At 38.8% G+C, this 20,517-nt stretch overlaps 1 protein-coding gene across 1 annotated transcript; it reads right to left on the bottom strand.

Annotated features, from left to right (window-relative positions):
• Nucleotides 1–4,285: 4,285 nt before the first annotated feature.
• LOC136677254 (fibroblast growth factor 10-like) lies at nucleotides 4,286–13,413 on the bottom strand. The gene is made up of 3 exons (XM_066654741.1): nucleotides 12,956–13,413; nucleotides 4,936–5,039; nucleotides 4,286–4,705 (listed from the first exon to the last, which is right to left on the bottom strand). Exons 1-3 carry the CDS (start codon nucleotides 13,185–13,187, stop codon nucleotides 4,514–4,516), a joined length of 528 nt encoding a protein of 175 aa, XP_066510838.1. The 5' UTR covers nucleotides 13,188–13,413; the 3' UTR covers nucleotides 4,286–4,513.
• Nucleotides 13,414–20,517: the final 7,104 nt, after the last annotated feature.

Below are 20,517 nucleotides of genomic sequence, written 5' to 3'. Positions count from 1 at the left end.
CCGGTTTGTAAATCTTTTGAATGAAATCATGTGTGCCACAATTATTGGCACCCCTGGTGTTAGCATTTTGTACAAACTCCTTTTGCCAAAAAAGACAGCACTTAGTCTTCTCCTACAACTCTTCACAAGATGGGAGAATACAGAAAGAGGGATCTTCAACCATTCCTCTTTGCACAACCTCTCTAACGTCCAGACGTCCAGAGTCCTGGGTCTTCTCCTATGCATTCTCCTCTGATGGCCATGAGAGGAGCTTGATTTTATGCCTTGTGAACCATTTTTTAGTAGATTTGGCCACATTTTTAGGATTGTTATATTGCTGAAAGACCCAGTGACAACTCATCTTCAGCTTTCGGGCAGAGGCCACCAGATACTGATTCAAAATGTCCTGATATTTCAGAATTCATGATTACATGTATCCTTACAATGTTCCCAGGTCTTTTGGAGGAGAAACAGGCCCACAGCAGCACCAAACCTCCCCCATACTTAACAGTGGGCATGAGGTGTTTTTCTGCGTACTCATCCTTGGGGTTACCCCAGACCCACTTAGAGTGTTTGTTGCCAAAAAAATTGGTCTCATCTGACCAAAGCACACAGTCCCAGTTAAAATCCCAGTACTGCTTGGCAAACTCCACCCGTTCACGCTTATAACTCCAAAAAGGCTATCTCCGTGCAGCCTCCCAAACAGCTTGTCGGCATGTAGATAGCGCCTGATGATTGTTTGGGAGACCTCGTAACCCCAAGATGCTACCATTTGCTTCAATTCCCTTACAGTGAGCTTTGGAGAACTTTTTACTTCTCTTACCATCTTTTTCACTGTGCGTGGTGCAAGATACACTTGCGTCTTCTTCCAGGCTTGTTCGTCACAGTTCCATCTGTTTTGAACCTTTTGATGATTGCTGTAGATAAGTGCATCTGCAGGTGAGTGGCTATTTTTTGTGGGGAAACCCGAGGGAAACAGGAAGTAATTAAAGGTTCCTAGATACTTTGATACACTTTATGCACTACAGTAGAAATTACATAAATGGTTCAAATACATTTATTTGCAAGAAATAGTTAAGGGTGCCAATGATTGTGGAACAGGTCATTTTATGGGAAATAATTATTTCTTAGTCAGGATTTTTTCTTTCTTTTTTTTTTCACTTGAGCTGAAGATTGCTTTTTTTTCCTAATGTTGTCCTGAGTGAGATTATGTTTCTGCAATAAAAAAAATATATATTTTAATGATTTTAACACATTTTAACTAGGGGTGCCAATAATTATGGAGGGCGCTGTATGTATCATAATTGTTATTTGTATTGTTATGCTTTCTTGTCATTGAGTACATTGATGATAGTGTATCACATAGTTCCTTTAAATTATCCAATATTTCCCATTAAATCCAATAAATTCCCAAAGTTCCCAAAATTTCCATGGAAAGTTTATATTTTGGAATATTTCCAAAGTTCCCAAGTTAAAGTTCCCATGGAAAGTTACTGGCAAGTTATCGAAATTTTCCACCCCTTTGCAACTCTAGTAGCTATAGACAGACGCCTAACCATTTTTTATAACATCTGAATAGTTTTGTTCACTTTGTTCACAACAATACTTAAATATGAAATATGTTTCTTAGCAGGAACATCAGCAATTGAATTTATGTAATTATCCTTTAAAGATAAAACCTCACATTTGTTTAAATTGAGACATAAACCTGAAAAATTGAAGAAACTATGGACAACGAAAGCAATTTCATATTTATTACCTAAAATTTCATATTTATTACCTAACTTTTTTCATGTAGTTGAGGGATTTTAATCTCCATCACCAATACTAATTCCCTTAAAGGAGCTTTGTTCAATGCAAGAACGTAGACCGAATAATCATTAATGGGGCTATTGGGTAACCTTGATGAATACCTCTTACAAAATCTCTGAGACATCCCATTGCAGCTTAATTGAACTGTTGATATTATAGACACTTCCGCTCCTAAAATGAGAAATTTCATTCATTCATTCATTCATTCATTGTCTGTAACCGCTTATCCAGTTCAGGGTCACGGTGGGTCCAGAGCCTACCTGGAATCATTGGGCGCAAGGCAGGAATACACCCTGAAGGGGGCGCAAGTCCTTCACAGGGCAACACACACGCATTCACTCACACACTCACACCTACAGACACTTTTGAGTCGCCAATCCACCTGCAACGTCAACGTGTGTTTTTGGACTGTGGGAGGAAACCGGAGCACCCGGAGGAAACCCACGCGAACACGGGGAGAACACACCAACTCCTCACAGACAGTCACCCGGAGTGGGAATCGAACCCACAACCTCCAGACCCCTGGAGCTGTGTTGAGAAATTTCAATATATCAGAAATAAAGCTGTGGTTTATAGTGTCAAAACTTTATGAAAATCTATAAACAATGGGTCATTAACTTAAAATCTTGATAGTCAATAAGGTCCAAGATTAACAGGATATTTTATATGTGCAGCTTGAGGAGAGAACCTGCATTGTCTGAAACCTGCAGCTGACTCGCACTCACTCCGCTAATGGTGCCACAAGTCTATTAGTTGTTGAAGAGTGTGAGTTGCTAAAGCACCTTTGAAAGGATGTGCTACTTTTCTGACAGGAAACAAAAGCATTTTCTTCTACTTATTTATTAAATTTTTTAAATAAATTAGTTTGTTGGTTTTATTCATTCTTTTATATAATTTGCCGTATGTAAAGATAAACTGATTTGCTTTTAATAAAAAAAAATATTCCTTATTGAGTTAATCTAAGGTGGTTTTATTTCTCATTAGCCCTTTTTCCACTGTTTTTCCCAAAGCTGATTGTAAGCGGGGAAACAGCAGATAACAGATCACTCAGTGTTTAGCAGTTTGTATGGGTGTTTAGCACTGTGTGGTTTTTTCCGTTTGTGTGTGTTCCTGTAAATTTGTGTGTAATGGAAAGTAGAGGAATGTTTCCGTCTAAGACGAGAGAGGGAGAGAGATTTAAAGTAATAAGGAATAGGAATAGACTGGAAAATATTTTGCTGAATGTGTGGTTAGCAACATTAGCTTCATAGGCCTTGTGTTAAACCCTAATTTATTATATATATATATATATATATATATATATATATATATATATATATATATATATATATATATATATATATATATATGCACACACACACTCACTCAGTTAAACAACAACATGTAAAATATATGAAATATGACCCCTTAAAGAGTGAGAAAAATAGCTTTTATTTGTTATAAAGTAGAGAAAGGCTGCTCTTCATACATTTCATTAGTTTTTGCATTTAAATATTATACAAATAAATAATCTCTCTGAAAGCAGTAAAGGACAGTGTCCATCAGTAAACCATCATCTGAATCCCAGTCCACAATATATAATCCACTTTCCAAGTTCCGGTACCATGTGCCTATTCCCGGATCTAGTAAAAAGATCCAGATCTGAATTCCAGTTCTAGAATGTAGTAATAGATTTAGTTCCATGCTCTAGTGCCATTGCTATTGTTGCAGGTCTATCTGGTTCCATTTTAGTATCTGGTTCCTTTTGGCTCCCAAATTCGGTTCCATATCTTAGTTTCAGGATCCAGTTCCATGATCTGGTTCCAGGATCCATTTCCATGTTTTAGGCCCAGTATTCAGTTCCATGCTTTGGTTTCAGGATCTAGTTCCATTCTCCAATCTCTGGATCCTGATTCTTGCTTTAATTCCAGGACCCATTTATCTGTTCAGATTCCAGGTTCTGATTCTGTGTGTCAGTTCCAGGTCCAGCTTTTTAATCATAATCTCAGACAAACAATAAAAACCCTGATGTGGAATCCCCAGAAACACACACAAGGTACCCAGTATACTCCAGAGATGGCCATGCATTACTTATTACTGAAATTCACAGCCCTTTGGAATGATATTTAACTATGTAAACACCAGTATGAACATTTATTTTTTCCACACACAGGCAATGATTTAATAGACTTCACAGTAAATATGCAGTTTCACCATCTTGTCCCAGATGTAGTCAATCAAGCAAAAAATGTTTGATGTCCGAAATCTGTTTTTTGAGTTTTACACTGGAGTTACAAGTCTGTGTTGAATTTCTGTGGTCTCAGATAGATGTCATAATGTGGTATCACTCTATCACACACTTATGAACATGGATTAAGGTTTCAGAATACAGAATTCAGTATTTACATTTATTACGTTGAAGGATTTTATAACAGTTTGCCAACACACAATATATATATATATATATATATATATATATATATATATATATATATATATATAAAACTGTGCCTTGAAGACGACCACACCTCTACACCTCTGCTGTTTCTGTCAAACACTTTGAACAGATATGGCAAAATTGGGTACTTATATGTTATTACGCCACAGGAAGAACAACAAATGTAATGCACACACACACACACACACACACACAAACAGAATTGATTTCTTGTAGGTCCAGCTGCATTAGCTTGAAGAAATGTTTGTGTATGTTTCATATTTGAGCATCATAGGGTGTGTCCACTCAGACCACAATGGGCAGGAATTGGGTGGCCACACTCCTCCTACGTGTTTTTCTGCCCTTCATTGGCTGCCCATTAGCATTCAGACCCACAAACATGGCCCTGCGTCGATTCTTCCACTGCGCAGATGAGTATGTGTTGTAGCCAGTCTCTTCAATACGTTCTTTCAGCCGACAGTTCATGCTATATTCCCTCTGGAAATCAACCAATAAACACAGGTTACAAGTTATGAATACATTACATGGTTTTAATTTATTCAGGGTGTTGTACTCAAGGGCCTGTGTTTCCTGGGTCATACAAATCCAGTGCCCTACATTCGCAATGTCCTATTTTCCCAGGTGCCTACATTCTCTGGGGCCTATATGTGTTCAAGGTTCCTATAAGGTGTGTGTGTGTTTTATGTGTGTGTTTGTGTAATACTCACTGCTCCATACACCCTTCCTTTCCTGCTGATGGCAAGATAATAATTACTGGTGAGACCACGAATGGCCACCACCCCCACATCCACAGAAGTAATCTCCAGAATACCTGCAACACAAACACACACACACACACACATGCATGCATAAGTTCTGTAATTCATACTTTATAAGCAGTGAGTTAGCAGCTGTTTAAAAACAGAAGAGTGTGTTGAGCAGTCCAATATTGACCTAATGTACCAGGTACCATGTGTTTTCATTTTAATATTAATTTAAAACAATTACACAGAAATTTCACATTCATCCTGGGAGCATTTACACAACTGCATGCATCATTGGCATTGTAATGTAGCAGTTTTAGAATAACTCTGAATTGAATTATGCTTTTGTTTTCAGACATCCCCCTGCTTGAAGATCAGTGCTTCTATACTTCTACCTCAGTATACAAAAACAGAGACAAGGGGATGTGGCCATTTCACATCCATTAATTGTGTGAGTGTCTGTGGGTATGTGTATGAGAGAGAGGGAGGGAGAGAGAGTGACTGAGTGAGACAGAGAGTGTGTAATTGTGTGTGTGTGTTTGTGTGTGTGTGTGTGTGTGTGTGCATGCGTTGGGTTGGGTTGCAGGTATCGGATGAAACAGTAAATCTACCTGCCCTTCAGTAAACAGTGGCAGGATGAAAGGATGAAGAATGGAAGGAAAGAAGAAACGTAGGATGACAGAGAATCAGATTAGAAGAACATCAGTGAGCAATGATCAAAGAGAAAGAGAGAGAGAGAGAGAGAGAGAGAGAGAGAGAGAGAGAGAGAGAGGGAATTGAATAAAGAGCTTCCACACCACATGAATCACACCCACATAGTTTTTGTACAATATTAATAATATTTAGAATGGTTTTAATTGTTTCTTTCTACAAGGTTACGGGTTTGAACCAGACATGTTTCTTATGTGATTTTTATGCTTCTACTTTCCCAATCACTAGGCTGTGAACTGGGTGGTTTGGTACAGGGCTGTGACAACTGCCATCTACCACATGGGAAAGTAGCAGCATAAACACTCAAGATATTTCTTAATTTAAATGATTGTAGCCTGTGTGTGTGGGTGAGTTCACTGCACTCTTGTTAACCAAGCACAATGAAGAGAAGAGAAACAGTAACTGCATTGGTCAAAATTCCTAACCTGTTCTGATTGGCTATTGGACTTTTGGTAGCAGTTATTTTGAAAATACATGTGCATGCACAGACTGCTTTATGAGCACACAGGACATATATAAGTGCAATCCCTTTAAAGATCTGATCATTGTCTATTGCATGACAGCAACAAAACTGTGAGTGTTCTAATAGTGCTTTCACATTTTAAAATGATTCACCTTTTGGCATTACATTGACGCCATACAATTTCAGCTTTGATGGGAAACCTTTATTGACACTTTCTCTCACCACATTTCACCAAGGCACTGCTCACCAAGTGGAGTCATGGAAACAAAGAAAATGATATTGCCTCTAACTGGCTAAATGCAACGCGGCCGCTTCATTTCTTTGCATAAAGTGTAACTTGGCTGAAATTTTCTTGCTGTGTGGCACTGCTTTGCAGACCATAATGCAGTGCATGAAGCAGTGAAACTCCCCATAACACCACACTATAACTACCTTTTATTAATGGTGAATTAACCATTGTTGTGCGCTGTGGCTGTAATGTGCCATATAATTGACTGGGACAAAAGCAAATGGTTTGGCAGTCCCACCTTTCTTGTTTTTACATGATTTGGTCCTGCATATGTACAAAACGCAACACTAAGGCAGACAGACATACATAAACATACACACGTGCACACACACACTCACACACCCACCCACCCACCCACACACACACACACCCACCCACCCACCCACACACACACACACACACACAAGTGCAGTGCTGTGATTGCAGGATTAGAGCTGACACGCATGTTTGACCACACATAGAGCCATTTCAGCATTATCCACACCCAAAATACCAAAACACACACACACTTAGAAGCATGTGTGCGATCTCAGGTCAAGGCTTTGAAGTACTTTCTGACTGAAAATTACCCCACACTGCAGAGAACACCAGCCTTTTACAGTAAAGTCCCGAATAATAGGACATATATTTAAAAAAAAAGTTTGGTATTGCATGTCCATAGTTAACATGATTTTAGTTCATTAATAACATGATGATTGTATTTTATCTCAGAATGTAATTTAAAATTAATAGGCTTAATCTGGAACCACTTTAAGGAAAAATGATGCATTCAGGATTTTCACTGTGTTATCCAAGAATATTCAGCCGAGGCCCTCTCCCATTGGTTGTGACTTCAGGTTCTGGACTGAAGACCCGACATGTTGTCTTATTTGTGAGCTTTCATTAGTGACAAATTAATAAAGGATAATAAAGGATTGATTCACAATGGGTAAGTCACTCTATTTACAAAAAAGTCACTCTAGAATATTGTGTATGTTCTAGAGAGTTTGAATAGGAGCCAAATGTAACCAGGTTTCTGTCATTTAAGTTCTAAATGGAAAACAGCTGCTGCTCTATGTCAGGATCTTTACTGAAAGGGTCACTATGAAGAAGGAAATCTTGGTTGTAATATGGTCTGGCACATGGCGTAAATGTATTTAAACATTTATTGTCTCTTAATAAGGTTTATATATATATATATATATATATATATATATATATATATATATATATATATATATATATATATATATATATATTCACCACTGGAATTGCATAGGAATGTTATGGAAATTACATTCTGTTTTATTTACTTGATTTTGACATTTATGAAGGCCTAGCACTAACAGTCATGGTTCAGAAATGTACAGCACTAAACACCAACACCTGTTTGTGTGTGTATGTGTGTATTTGTGTGAAAGACAGTGAGAGGTCAGTAGTGTTTGTTGTGTTTATTTTGGTGGCTAATGCTGAATTCCCGAAAATGTTAACACTCTCTGTTGGGAGGGGAAATTAACTTATTTCTCTGTTTGCTGTCAATTGTTTGTGTGTGTGTGTGTCACTTGCTATGCTCTGTTAGCTGTGAGTAAATGTTGCATGTAGTGAACTCAAATTTCACCTTGCTGTGTGCTTGTGTGTGTGTGTGTGTGTGTGTGTATAAAGCACACTTTTTCCATAAAGCACTGCCAACACTTTACCAGATTTTACAGCCAAGACTCTGCTTTGGTGTTTTGAGGGGGGAAACAAAAAAGTCATAGTTTACAGAGCAGTGTGATGGGTCTCTGTGGTTTCAGATGTGTCACGATAAGCGAGAAGTGCTTTGTGCTAACTATCGCATGTGATTGAGTGCTAATTATACTATGTTCATTCAGCCAGGACTCATAAACACCACAAATCCTGCTCTGGTGCTCTCCTACAATGCCATTTATTCATCCAAATCTAACAATGTCTAACGCTTTTTATAATTTATTTCTGTTGTGAACCCCTTCACATACAATCTGATCCACCAATCAATGGTTTCAATCTATACCCCTTCCACCTGACCTAAAACCTTTAATATCCATCCTAAACTCACTAAAGGGTCATTTAGATTCACATTAAGCTCTGCCCTTTATATATACCTTACAACCCCTGCATCTGTATTTAAGCCATTTAAATTCACCATAAACCATTATACCTGGCCTAAATGCCTACCCTAAACATCTAAACCACCTAAACTATACCTAATGCTATTTATAACCATCATAAAAGTCCTGTGCAAGGTCTAAATATCTTGTAACCTAAACACACTATACTTGGCCTAAAGCCCTTTATACCCGTCTTAAACCATTTACACTCAACCTCATGTCCTTTATATCCGTCATTAACCCCTAGATTTGGCCTAAAGCTGTTTAATATCCCTCCTTAAATGGGATAAAAGCATTAATATCCAAATTAAACTCCCTGTATCTAGCCTAAATTCCCTTATATCCAGACTTCACCCATCCCAAATCTCTTTATATCCAGCATAAAAGCCCATGCACTCCACCTAAATACCTTTATTCAACCTGTGTGCCAGAGTCACATCTTTAATGTCTTAAAATGCAGCCACTGTAGACAGGGCAGTTGTTACTAAGAAACAGCTGCTATCATACTTTTGAAACCAGCCTTGCTGGCTCTATCAGAAATATTCAGCAGAACAAGTCAAATCACAGTTAAGAATTTAACACTACTCACTTCTGCAGAAACCATGCTCTGAAAACCATGCCAATTGAAATTACCCAGTTTGGCTTAGTGGTACAGGCACGTGGGACAGTTTTGCATTGGAATCCCCATAAATTTGTGGGTGTCTGCAGCTGTGGGGTCTGACGCCATATCAGACCAAACGCTGTGTTAGACGATTCAGCTGCAAACACCCAACAGGATAAACACTTTCAGATCCCTGAGGAAAAACTCCCTACAAGATTCCACACCATCATCACACACAGCACAGCAACATTACACTTCTGCCTCTCCCAGGAGCTTTGTAAAACAATAGCCACCTTTCTTTTTAGATTTGGTCAGAAATAAAAGCTTCAAAATGCCTGATAGGATAAAATCCAATCAGCATTTTTATTTTTACAGGTGATATCTGATTAGATTTAACCACTCTCCTTTTAATAGGGGTTCAGGAACCAGCTTGACACATTAGATTAACTACTTATATCACTAGGAAAAAATGGTTTATATTAGGGCCAATTTCATATTTAAAAAGTCACAGGAAGTTATCAGAGTTTCATGACGACTGTGAATACACTACTGGTTCATCAAAAGGGAAAACAGCCATCGCTCTTTACTGAAAGAATCAATGTAAAACTGATACAAGGTTCAAATTATATATCTGTGTTTAATCTACACTGGCTGAACAATGTCCCTGTCAATCAATACTAGCTTAGTGATACCACACTACTAAAGTCCCATGTGGGTGCTTGCAGAAACTAGCATTACCTTACTTTTTTTCCCATTTTCTTTGTTTTGATATTTCTGAACCAAACTAGAGGCCTATAGTTATTATAAATTGTGTTAGTGTTTTTAGTTGAACATTCATTTGGCTGTGTTTATTTTTCTTTTTGCTTCATTCAGAATTTCATCCAGGTGTGTTGTCAGATGTTCTGTCACTCTCTAAGGACACCTGTTGCTGCCTTAAAATCCAAAGTCTTTTTCAAATGCAGAATAGTACGTTTTTCAGAGCTGCTTCAAAGTCTACAGCAGCTAACCCCATTTTTAGCCTGAGGACAGAAGCATTAGCACTGTTCTTGTCTCTCTGTTCCTGTCCCGCAAGGCTTAGCCCTTTTGTCCCTCAGTGTCTTCACCTGCCTTTGATGTGCCAGCACAGTTATTCAACAGCAGCATTCAGGAAACAGCAGTTACATCAAAGCTAACCATTTTAGTCTTGGATGTAAGCATGCTAACATATATGAATTGCATTCCAAAATTTGCAAATGTGGTCAAACTTGTGATTAAAAGAAATGTGATTTAAATCTGTATATTCACTTACTGTATATAACTGAATGTACATGTTTTAGCACTTGAGCTACATGTTTAATATTAGATCATGTACAATAAAATGTATTCCTTAACAATTAGCATGGTCCTAATTATGTTAGCACACAGGCCTCATTCCGTTCTAATGATTTACAATGTCCTGTATATACTTTAGGACACTATATTCTGCTAAACAAACTAGATACTGTTTAATAAGCTAGCAGCACTCCTTTACACTGTGTTGAGATGCTACGTAATCTCCTATGACTTCTAATGGCTTTATGACAAATAGTAGCTTCTATGTGGAGACACACTTTCAGTTTCTCAAATAAATCTGCTGCCACACAAAATTCAGTTAGAAGAGTTGGTTACATTTTTGGCAAGTTTGTCCCAACCACATTCAGTGATGTTGAGGTCGAGGCTCTGGGGTCATCAGCCCAGTGTTCTGGGACACACCAGACTTTTTTCTGCTTTACCTTTGGTTGTTTTTTAAGCTTTTACATGACTTACTTAGCTTTGTTTTTAGCTTATTAGCTTTGTGTAACATATTGTGTGCTAACTCAGCACTGTTATCAGAGCCAGGTTGAGTTTATCTGAGCAATTGAAATCAGCAGAAACAGACACTTCCTCTCTCCACTGTGACTGTGACTGATTATACTTTTATTGACTGAGACAGAACAATAACGTCTAGACCCCCCATCACCAACACCCTCCAGGGGATCATGTCTATAGGAAAAGAGCAGTTAAGGCCACTTATGCATATGTCATCATTTAGAAGCGATTATTCCTTCAAGTGATTCTTTAACACTGCACCATTTCTTATATATAACACTGAAAAATTAGAGAGCATTCTATATATTTAACCGAAAATGAAACAGACAACACTGATTATTTTCAGCATATTACCTGTCCACCCAGCTTCCTTTTATTACAGGAAATACACATTTATCTTCCTGACATCCAGTCCTTTTCTTCACAGTATTTCCCAACCCGTTCATTGATACTCCGGGCTCTGGAGCAATTAGTCCACTGTTCTGAGATGTTTCTTTTGTTTGTTTATAAATATATTTTATTTTTACTTTTTCTCCAGTTTCTCCACATTCTTCCACACCCATAGGTTTGAGTTGTTCTTCTCACAGTGGAGTTAAGAACACGAACAATGGTGGATGTGTTCAGATTTGAAGAGGAAAAAGAAAATTTCTCTTTTTATCTGATTTTATCTGATGGGGGCAGATTTGGTGAATACACCAGGTCTGGGTTTGTTATGGGCTACAGGTTGACTGTATATTTATAATTTTTGAGTTTTTCTATAACTTCCATTTACTTAGTAACATTTCAAATATTACTCACTTCATTTGAGAAACATTCCATACATTACTCACTTCATGTACTGTCTCTTGCACAGAGTATAAACAGGACAAAAATAGGGCAAACAAAAGTGTTTTAGTCACAGTTTCTTCCAAATGGAATGACCTTAGACCTTCCCCAGAGAAATATATTACACACACACACACACACACACAAGGAAACAGGCAAGCTCTTATCTACACATGGACACCATATGAGAAATTATTAAAATTCTTCATTGTTAAACTTATTACAGCAACACAATGCCTTGGATCTTGGTGCTTTGCTTTCACTCTGTAACACACACACACACAGAGAGAGAGAGAGAGAGAGAGAGAAGAGAGAAACCCCACAGGCCATCTATAAGCTCGTATTCTTCTGGAGTTTGTTTACAAAAGCAATTGATCTTCCTAAAGTCTTCACACCGAGGACACATTCTCCTTCTGGCCAGTGAGGAAATGTGTGGGCTAATTGCTCTCAGATTTGAGAAATATATATATAGAGAGAACTTGTATTCCACACATTAAAAATATTATCATCCTCTCTACAGACTAAACAGTGCTCAAGAAAACACATTGTGACTTGAGGGATTTAACAATAAGGCGAATTGTTGTTCTGGAGATCACAAGTTCAATGATGTTACAGCCATTAATTTCCTGAATCTTACTGACTCTGAGTGGGTAATAATGGCCCTTCCTCTTCCCCTCAGTATGATAGGCAACAGGGTCCTGCAATAAATATTTCAGAACATGCCAGAGTTGCTAAGAAATAATTTTAAAGGTCTATCTATAATGAAAACACACACACACACACAACAAAAATCAAACAAGCAAAAAAAAAAAAAAACTAGGAATGTTAGTTAACTTTGATAGAACCCTAAAGTGGGTTAAATACGTGAGCAGGAGTCTTTTTTCCCTTTTTAAGTCTGAATTTTTTATGGGCTCTTCAGCTGTATTCTTGTAGTAATCCTTAATAATAATCAGATTTGTATAACTATTAGCTTTGGGGGGTATTATATAAATTTACTGTGGATTTATAGTGAAGACTGGATTTATTACTGTGCATTTACTGTAATACTGCTCATTGTGAGTTTATTGCTGTACTACAAAGTTCCGTATGAGTTTATTAATAAAGACCCCTACAGATTCATAAATGTGCAATAAATAACTGTAAGTTGGGGGTTCGTAACTCACTGTGAGGGTCGTCTCTGCTCTTCGTGCCGTTCACTTTGCCATTTGTGTCTATCCTCAGGAACATTCTCTGGTAGTTGAACAGTTTTCTTTGGCGCGTGTCTCCCTGAAGGTGCTGATAACTGCGCGCGTGCCTGCGGTGCGCGCCCGCCGCCACGCTCCCGAGCAGCAGCAGCAGCAGCACGACCGCCGGGAGCGCGCGCAGGACGAGACTACACCGCGCGCATGCGGCCATGGCCGCGCGCTGAAGGGCGCACGAGCATCGCCGCCTCACAGCGCACGAGCTTCGGCAACCGGCAGCGAGAGCTGCGGCCCTACGACACGGAACGAAAATCAGGAAAATCTCCACAGAATCTCAACTACACAAAAGCCAAACAAGGTACAGCCCAGCTTATGCCGCTTTGAAACCCCCCACAACCAACGAACACTCTCTACCCGGTTCTTCCTTCTTTCTCCTCTTCCAGTCAGACTCTATATCCCCCCCTCCCTCTCTCTCTCTCTCTGTTTCTCTCCTATCTGTCTCTAACTTTTTCTGTTCCCCTACCTCTGTATCTCCCTGGGTCCCCACTCTCTCTTTTTTTTCAAACTTTTGCCTCTCCCCTGCCTCTTTCTGTTCCCCCACCCATTCTCTCTCTCTCTCTCTCTCTCTCTCTCTCTCTCTCACTGGTTATGGTTAAGTTACCTGAGTAGGGTGAATGTAGGTTTGAGCCAGAACCAGAGTGATGATCACTAGGGCTCATAGTCTCTCTCTCTCTCTCTCTCTCTCTCTCTCTCTCTCTCTCTCTCTCTCTCTCTCTCTCTCTCTCTCTCTCTCTCTCGCACATTCATTACAATTCAGCCCTGGATAATATAAAGCAGAGGAGTGTACACAAAAACAGACTCACCAGAAATACTGACTCACCTCTGATGTATATAGATCAAATATAGAGATACTGTACAGAGACATCTTAGATCATAGTAGGAGGTATTTGGCAATCCATATAGTCTCACATCTCAAATAGCAGCAAAGGATCACTCTGGCCTACCACTGTGGTAGAGTGTTAACTGGAAGTGTTTCCGCAAATATTTGCCCCCATAAAAATCTTCTAATACGTGCAGTGTGTTAAAGGAAAACCACTCCACTGGATAATCGATAAATTTCCTTACAAAAAGTAAGAATGTTTGTTTTTGGTAGATTATTTCTTTGTTGTAACAATGCTTCTTGGCAATAAATCTTATTCCATTGGAAGCCTGTTCATTTCCCTTTTAAATGGTGCCACATTTGTAGGGAATATGCATTTGTGGGATTAGCAGTAGAGTTGAGTATGTGGGTTGCACCCATGATGTGCCAAAACAACTCTGCCAAAGCCAAACAGCTTATTTTGCTGTTGCTATTGAGACTTGTTTTGAGCTTCTGGTACCCTGATTGGCAGCACCTGTGAGCATGGGCCCTGCTACAGTGGTCAGTAGGTATCTGCTCCAAGAATCGGCATACCACGTTTGATTGATCTGAATAGGGCCCATGCAATAGGGCAACTTCAAGCTGGTGTTCTGCAATGCCAAGTTGTTGTGAGCCAATTATTTGGAGTGAGCCCTAGTAACATCTTCAAATTGAAAGCCAAGCTCATATAACAGAGGATGTCAAAGACAGGCTGCGAAGTGGGTGTCCCAAGAAGACGACGCCCCAAGAAGATTGCTTCCTCACCCTGTCAGCACTTAGGTACCTTAGGCTGTCTTCTGCAGATTTGCAGGACGATATGACCACAAGCTCTTTGCCCAGACAATCTGGAACAGACTGCACACAGCCAATCTCCTGTCTCATCTGGCTGCCAGGAGGCCTGCCATGACTGCCTTCATCGTCAGGCCTGTTTGCGCTGGTGTCGGCAACATGTGCACTGGAACCTGAACATGTGGAGGAATGATATGTTCATTGATGAGTCCAGATTCTGCCTAAGGCAGTTGGATCGTAGGGTCAAAATGTGGAGAAGACACAGAGACACTATGTTGATTGATGCACCAAAAGAGTAACATCTCACTCTTCTTGGTGGAGGCAGTGTGATGGTGTGGGGCAGCATCTCCCTCACTGGAAAAACGAGGCTGGTCATCATTGGAGGCAATCTCAATGCATAGAGATATTAAGATGGAATTCTGCAACCAGTGGCAATCTCCAGAGACTGGGACCAAACTCTATTCTCCAAGGTGACAAGGCTCACCCCACAGAGCGGGGTTTATCAGAGACTCCTTCCAGAATTTGGGAGTGGAGAGGATGGAATGGCCTGACAGCGTCCTGACCTCAACCCCATTGAACACTTGTGGGATCAGCTTCGGCGTGCTGTTCGTGCCAGAGTGACCAACACAACCACGTTGGCTGACTTGCGACAAATGCTGGTTGAAGAATGGGATGCCATCCCACAGCAGTGTGTGAACAGGCTGGTGACCAGCATGAGGAGGAGGTGCCAGGCTGTTGTGGCTGTTTATGGTTCTTCCACACGCTACTGAGGCTCATGTTTGGTAAATACATTTTTAAATTGCCAATACGTCTTGTTTCTGCAAACTTCAATCATCCAGTCCATCAAACACCAAATGAGTCAATGGCAGAATAAGCAGTTTGGCTTTGGCAGAGGGGATTTGGCAAATTTTTCATGGGCGCAACCCAAATACTCATCTCTACTGCTCATCCCACAAATGCATGTCCTTTACAAATGTAGCACCATTTAAAAGGGAACTTAACAGGCTTTCCAGTGGTATAAGATTTATTGCCAAGAAGCATTGTTACAACAAAGAAATAACCTACCACATAGAACTAGTCGTGCTAAGTTTAGAAGCCAAGGGACAGTGCCATGTGTCAAAACAGTTGCAAATAAGCCACAAAGTACAATCAGTAACTCTACTGTGCAGTGCAAAAGCACCTTTATTCAAAATGAAAGCCACCACCTGATGCTTGATTGGGCCCTGAACATTAAACACAGTATCAACACAGACCAGCAGGGGAGTGGGAAAGGGAACACTGTTCTTTGGCATTGTACCACAACCGAGCCTAGTGTGAGTACACCCTTATTTACTTCTTGGACACTGGGGGAACATAGGATGACTAATAATGTCATGTGTAAAGAAATTCTAACCTCGCAGCTGTATAAATATACCCCTGTTTTATGAAGACACCCTGGGTATACTGGGTAAAACATGGGTTTATTCTGTTTAGATATTCTCTGACACACTACACAGCAAATTCATCAGGATTAAAAATCAGGTGACATCCTGATCTGTGTCACTGTGGATCCTGATCCTACCTGGAACCAGTGGGCACAAGGCAGAAACACATCCTTGAAGGGAGTGCCAGTCCATCACACACTCATCCATTCAGTCACACACTCGTTCTTTTTGATAATCTTGCACAGTCAGTCGACTTAAAATTATGTGTTACTGGAGAGTGGGAGGAAATCCTTGCAGACCTGGGGTGAAAACACCAAAATCCTCACAAGCAGTGAACAAAGGGAGGACTGAACTCAGGACCCTAGGACACTGGAACTGTGGACCAGCAACACAATCTGCAGCAGCACTGTACCTCATCTATAACAGAGAATATACAAGCTCTTCAGTTATATAAATAGACTCTGGGCTTATATAGTTTCACTACTTCACTCTTTCCTTTCCTTTCCTTCCTAGATTGTAGACATGTAATGTTTAAAGCACTGCCAACAATTAATGACTTTAAGTGGTCCAGACAGTAGTAATCAATCTGTACAGCTACAGAAACATTGCTGTTCTCTCTCTCTCTCTCTCTCCACTAAGATTATAGCCTTTTTACACACAACACATCACATCCAGGAGGATACAGGACACACTCTTTTACTCACCCCCACCCCGTGCCCCCACAACTACCACACACACCCCACATTTCCTCTGTTTGTCTTTATCCTGAAGCTTGGCAGACTTCATGCGTTCCTCTTTATCTTATCTATAGATTCCTTTGTAGTTCAGTCTTCTCCCACAAAATCACCAGAACACAAACCTCTTCTGAAAAAAAGAGAGAGAAAACACCCAAACCACAAACTACTTTTTTCTGAAATAAACACAGATTTGAACTCACACATTTAAAACTTGTAATATATTTTATGTTGGGTTCAACAATAAAGAAGCCATACATTACAAGAAAATGCAATATTTCAATAAGAAACATAAATAAAAAAAAGTGGTGAACACCTCTCCATCTTTTTTCTGAAATACTTAACCCCATGACATGTTTTAAATGTAATCATGTCACTGACCTTTTTCAAATTAAGTTCTCTTTTCACTTTTATAAAACTTTTTTCCTTGTCCCAATAGTTTTTAAACGTGTTGGTGGCACCAAATTCAAAATGGGTAAATATTTTTATAAACACCAATTAATTTCTCAGTTTCAAGTTTTGCTACAAAGTTTTTGTTCTGTTTCCAGTTGAACGATTTGCACACCACTGCATGGTTATCAAAATGTTGCCACACTTTTGGTAAATGACAATGATCTGAATAATTATATTCTCAAACATTTATGACTTTATTCTCCAAACAAATGTAGAATTAAGGTATATTTGTAGATAAAGAGTGAGGCCTACAGTAACGTTCTCTGAAAACCAGGTGAAGTGGGGTAACCATTAATAAACTGAATGTGAGATTCTCGTCTCCCTGGTTTTGTGATACTTTTGGAGAAGAAATATCTTGTAGATTCACAAAAGTGCATGATACTGAAAAAAAAACTCTCCTCTCTGTTGAGTGCAAAAGTAATATAAGTGAGATTTAGCTGAGATCTAGCGGATATTGATCAGAATCCACGTCTTCCAGAAAAACACAGATACTACAGCATGTCATGTAATTCTCCATCTACAGCTCCAGTATAAAAAGCTCCTTCTGTTTTTTTTTCTATTTCAAGAAGTTGTTATCCTGAAGTGCAGCCCATTCTTCTTCATTTCATGGGAATGACCTCAGTGTCTGACCTAAGTGACTTTGTGGAAGGCAGTGATTTCAGGAAAAATGTCAATGAGTGAAAAATGTTTGGTTAAACTACTCAGAGGAAGCCAGTTGGAGATTGCAGTGGAAAAGAAAAGGCCTGTACACACAAACTGAATCAGATCTCAGTATACAACTACTATAAAATGGAAAGCAGCAGCTAAACAACAGCACTGAAGCGCAACATGCTTGGAGGAGAACATTAATTATTTAGTCTGTCAAATCAGCTTCAGACACCTGTGAGAAAACACTGACTTCTTATTCTGTTACATGGATGCATAGTGATGAGTGATGAGGGGAGAGATGGAAGACCCTGTAGAGAGAGGACAAGCACACACACACTAGAGAGGCTATTTATGACATCTGGGAAACTGGTAGATAGCTGTCGCATCGGTAGGGATCAAACAAAATAAATGTATACATGTTTATATATGTACAATTTTGAAATTAATAAATGCGTGTGTATATATTTGTATTGCATTCAGCTTGTGACAACTTTGGTAACCAGAGTTTTTATTATTAAGACTGTTAATGTGACATACTATGGTGTATAAAAGACTGAGCATCCCCCAGCTTTGTGTTGTGTTTTCTGTTGTTTTGGCCTCTCTGTGTTTCTGCCAGTCATTAAATGTAAATATTTGATGAGCTGGGTGTCAGGTAAGTGTGTGAGGTGTGTATTTCCACAGCCTGAGGAACAAACCCCTGACACAGGATTTTATTTACAGGTCACAGATTGTTTCACTAATGCTGTAACGGAGCACCTTGTTCAGCACATAGGTCACTTACTGCAAATCAAAAGCCATAGTTTGGCTATAGTTTGCCTCTTTAACCCCAATTGTTTTGGATCTAATGCTTAATGTTGCATGTAGTGGAAGTTTACACATCAATGTTAATTAGCATAAATTCTGTAAAACGGGGGAGTTGTTCAAACATATGTAACAATTACATTTAAATGTATCAAACATTCTTCCAGTCATTTCCTTTCAGAAACCATATTTTATTTAAACCAATGCGCTATAAAAAAACATGCCCGGAATCACTGAGAAATATCGAAGCACAGTATTTAGCATCTACAGTCCTGCAAAATTTGGTAAGTCTAGATAAAAAGCTGAAGAAGAAGGTAATATTCAATTCTCAAAATGAATAGGAAAAGCCTCACTAAAAAGAAACCCTCAAACCTGAGAAAATAATTTCACAAATCACTATATTCAGATCAAGCGATTGTCTATTTGATCACAATAGACAATTCTTAAGCAAGAATTGTTTGTTTTATAGCAGTTAAAATACACAAGGATATTTTGCAAATGCCATCGCTCATAAACAAAAACATAACATTAAACTCTATTGAGCAGTATAACCTCCCTATTAGAGAATAAATGCTCGTAATCCAAAAATATCTATTGTGAAACAATTTTCAAATTACAGGTCTTGAAAAAATTGAATTCTTGTGCTACACTAAACCTGAATAAGTAAGCATAAAAAAGGAATCAATTGTCTTAATAACTTAATGACTTCATAAATTCAAATGTCAGAAGTATACATACGTTTATTTGTGTACGTCTGTTATTTCATTTTATGTTTGATACAACTAACAAAATATGCATTTTTGGTACTTAATACTATAAAGTGCTATTAACTAATCTAACCAAAAATTAGTTAGTTAATTAATTAATTGTGTGTAACCCACACACTCACACCTATGGGAACTTTTGCACGGCCGGTCCACCTACCAGTTTTTGAACACCAACCTCCTCAAGGCAGTGATCCGATGTGAGCATCAATCCCATGACCCCAGGACTCTAGAGCTGTATGACAGCGATTTTAATGGTTGTGCCACTGTCCCTCGCATTGAAATAAACACACGAACTTGTCCAAATTCAATAAAAGAAGTGAACCCCAGACCAACCACCATCTTAGCTGAAAATTGTGGCACGCCGGTTCTGTGTTTGTGACTTCAGACATTGTGCTGCATAAACTAATATTTCAGTTCAGTTAAACCTATAATATCCAGCTATTTTTACTTACAACCACAAACATGACAAAAAAAACTTCACATTTTCACAAACTCAAAAAGAAGAAACTGTTGTAGATATTTGAATTGTTAAATTGAGTGCAACTTTTCAATATATTTTACGTTAGAATCACTCAATCCAGCTAATTACTTTGAACAATAGGATTTACAGTGTATTGAAGTTTAACTTTCTATCTGAAAATATAAGGCTTTTAGAAGCATTTTGTGAGGAAATGGGCATTTCAGACATTTTAGTTGAGAGCTAAAGTGGTGATGACATCACCCATCTAGGACCCCTCATTAAGTCAGAATATTGGATTAAATGTTTTGAAGACGGGGTGGGGGAGGGGGTATCACTGTGGAAACGACAAATAAAACAACAAATCCGATTGACTCCAAAAGTACACAGTACACCTGTCACTGCTGACCCCCAAAACATGGTTTGAATATTTTTTGTTCTTTGGTCTGAATAATAATAATAATAATAATAATATTAATAATAATAATAGTCTTTATTGTGTATTGTCTGACTGTTTGAACATGTTATCTATAGGTGTTCTCCTTATTTTCACTCATTTGTATTCTCCTTCAA

The sequence above is a fragment of the Hoplias malabaricus genome, chromosome X2 (genome assembly GCF_029633855.1).
Source record: "Hoplias malabaricus isolate fHopMal1 chromosome X2, fHopMal1.hap1, whole genome shotgun sequence".
NCBI lineage: Eukaryota > Metazoa > Chordata > Actinopteri > Characiformes > Erythrinidae > Hoplias > Hoplias malabaricus.
The sequence above is the reverse complement of the archived record's forward strand: the minus strand, read 5'-3'. Positions and strand labels throughout refer to the sequence as shown.

Bases quoted from the DNA above. Each gene is read 5' to 3' on its own strand.
- LOC136677254 (XM_066654741.1), bottom strand. From the start codon at position 13,187: ATGGCCGCATGCGCGCGGTGTAGTCTCGTCCTGCGCGCGCTCCCGGCG. The intron at 5,040-12,955 runs GTGAGTTACGAA...TTTGTGTTGCAG, and splicing joins GAGCAGAGACGACCCTCACA to GTATTCTGGAGATTACTTCT. The intron at 4,706-4,935 runs GTGAGTATTACA...GTTGATTTCCAG, and splicing joins AAGGAAGGGTGTATGGAGCA to AGGGAATATAGCATGAACTG.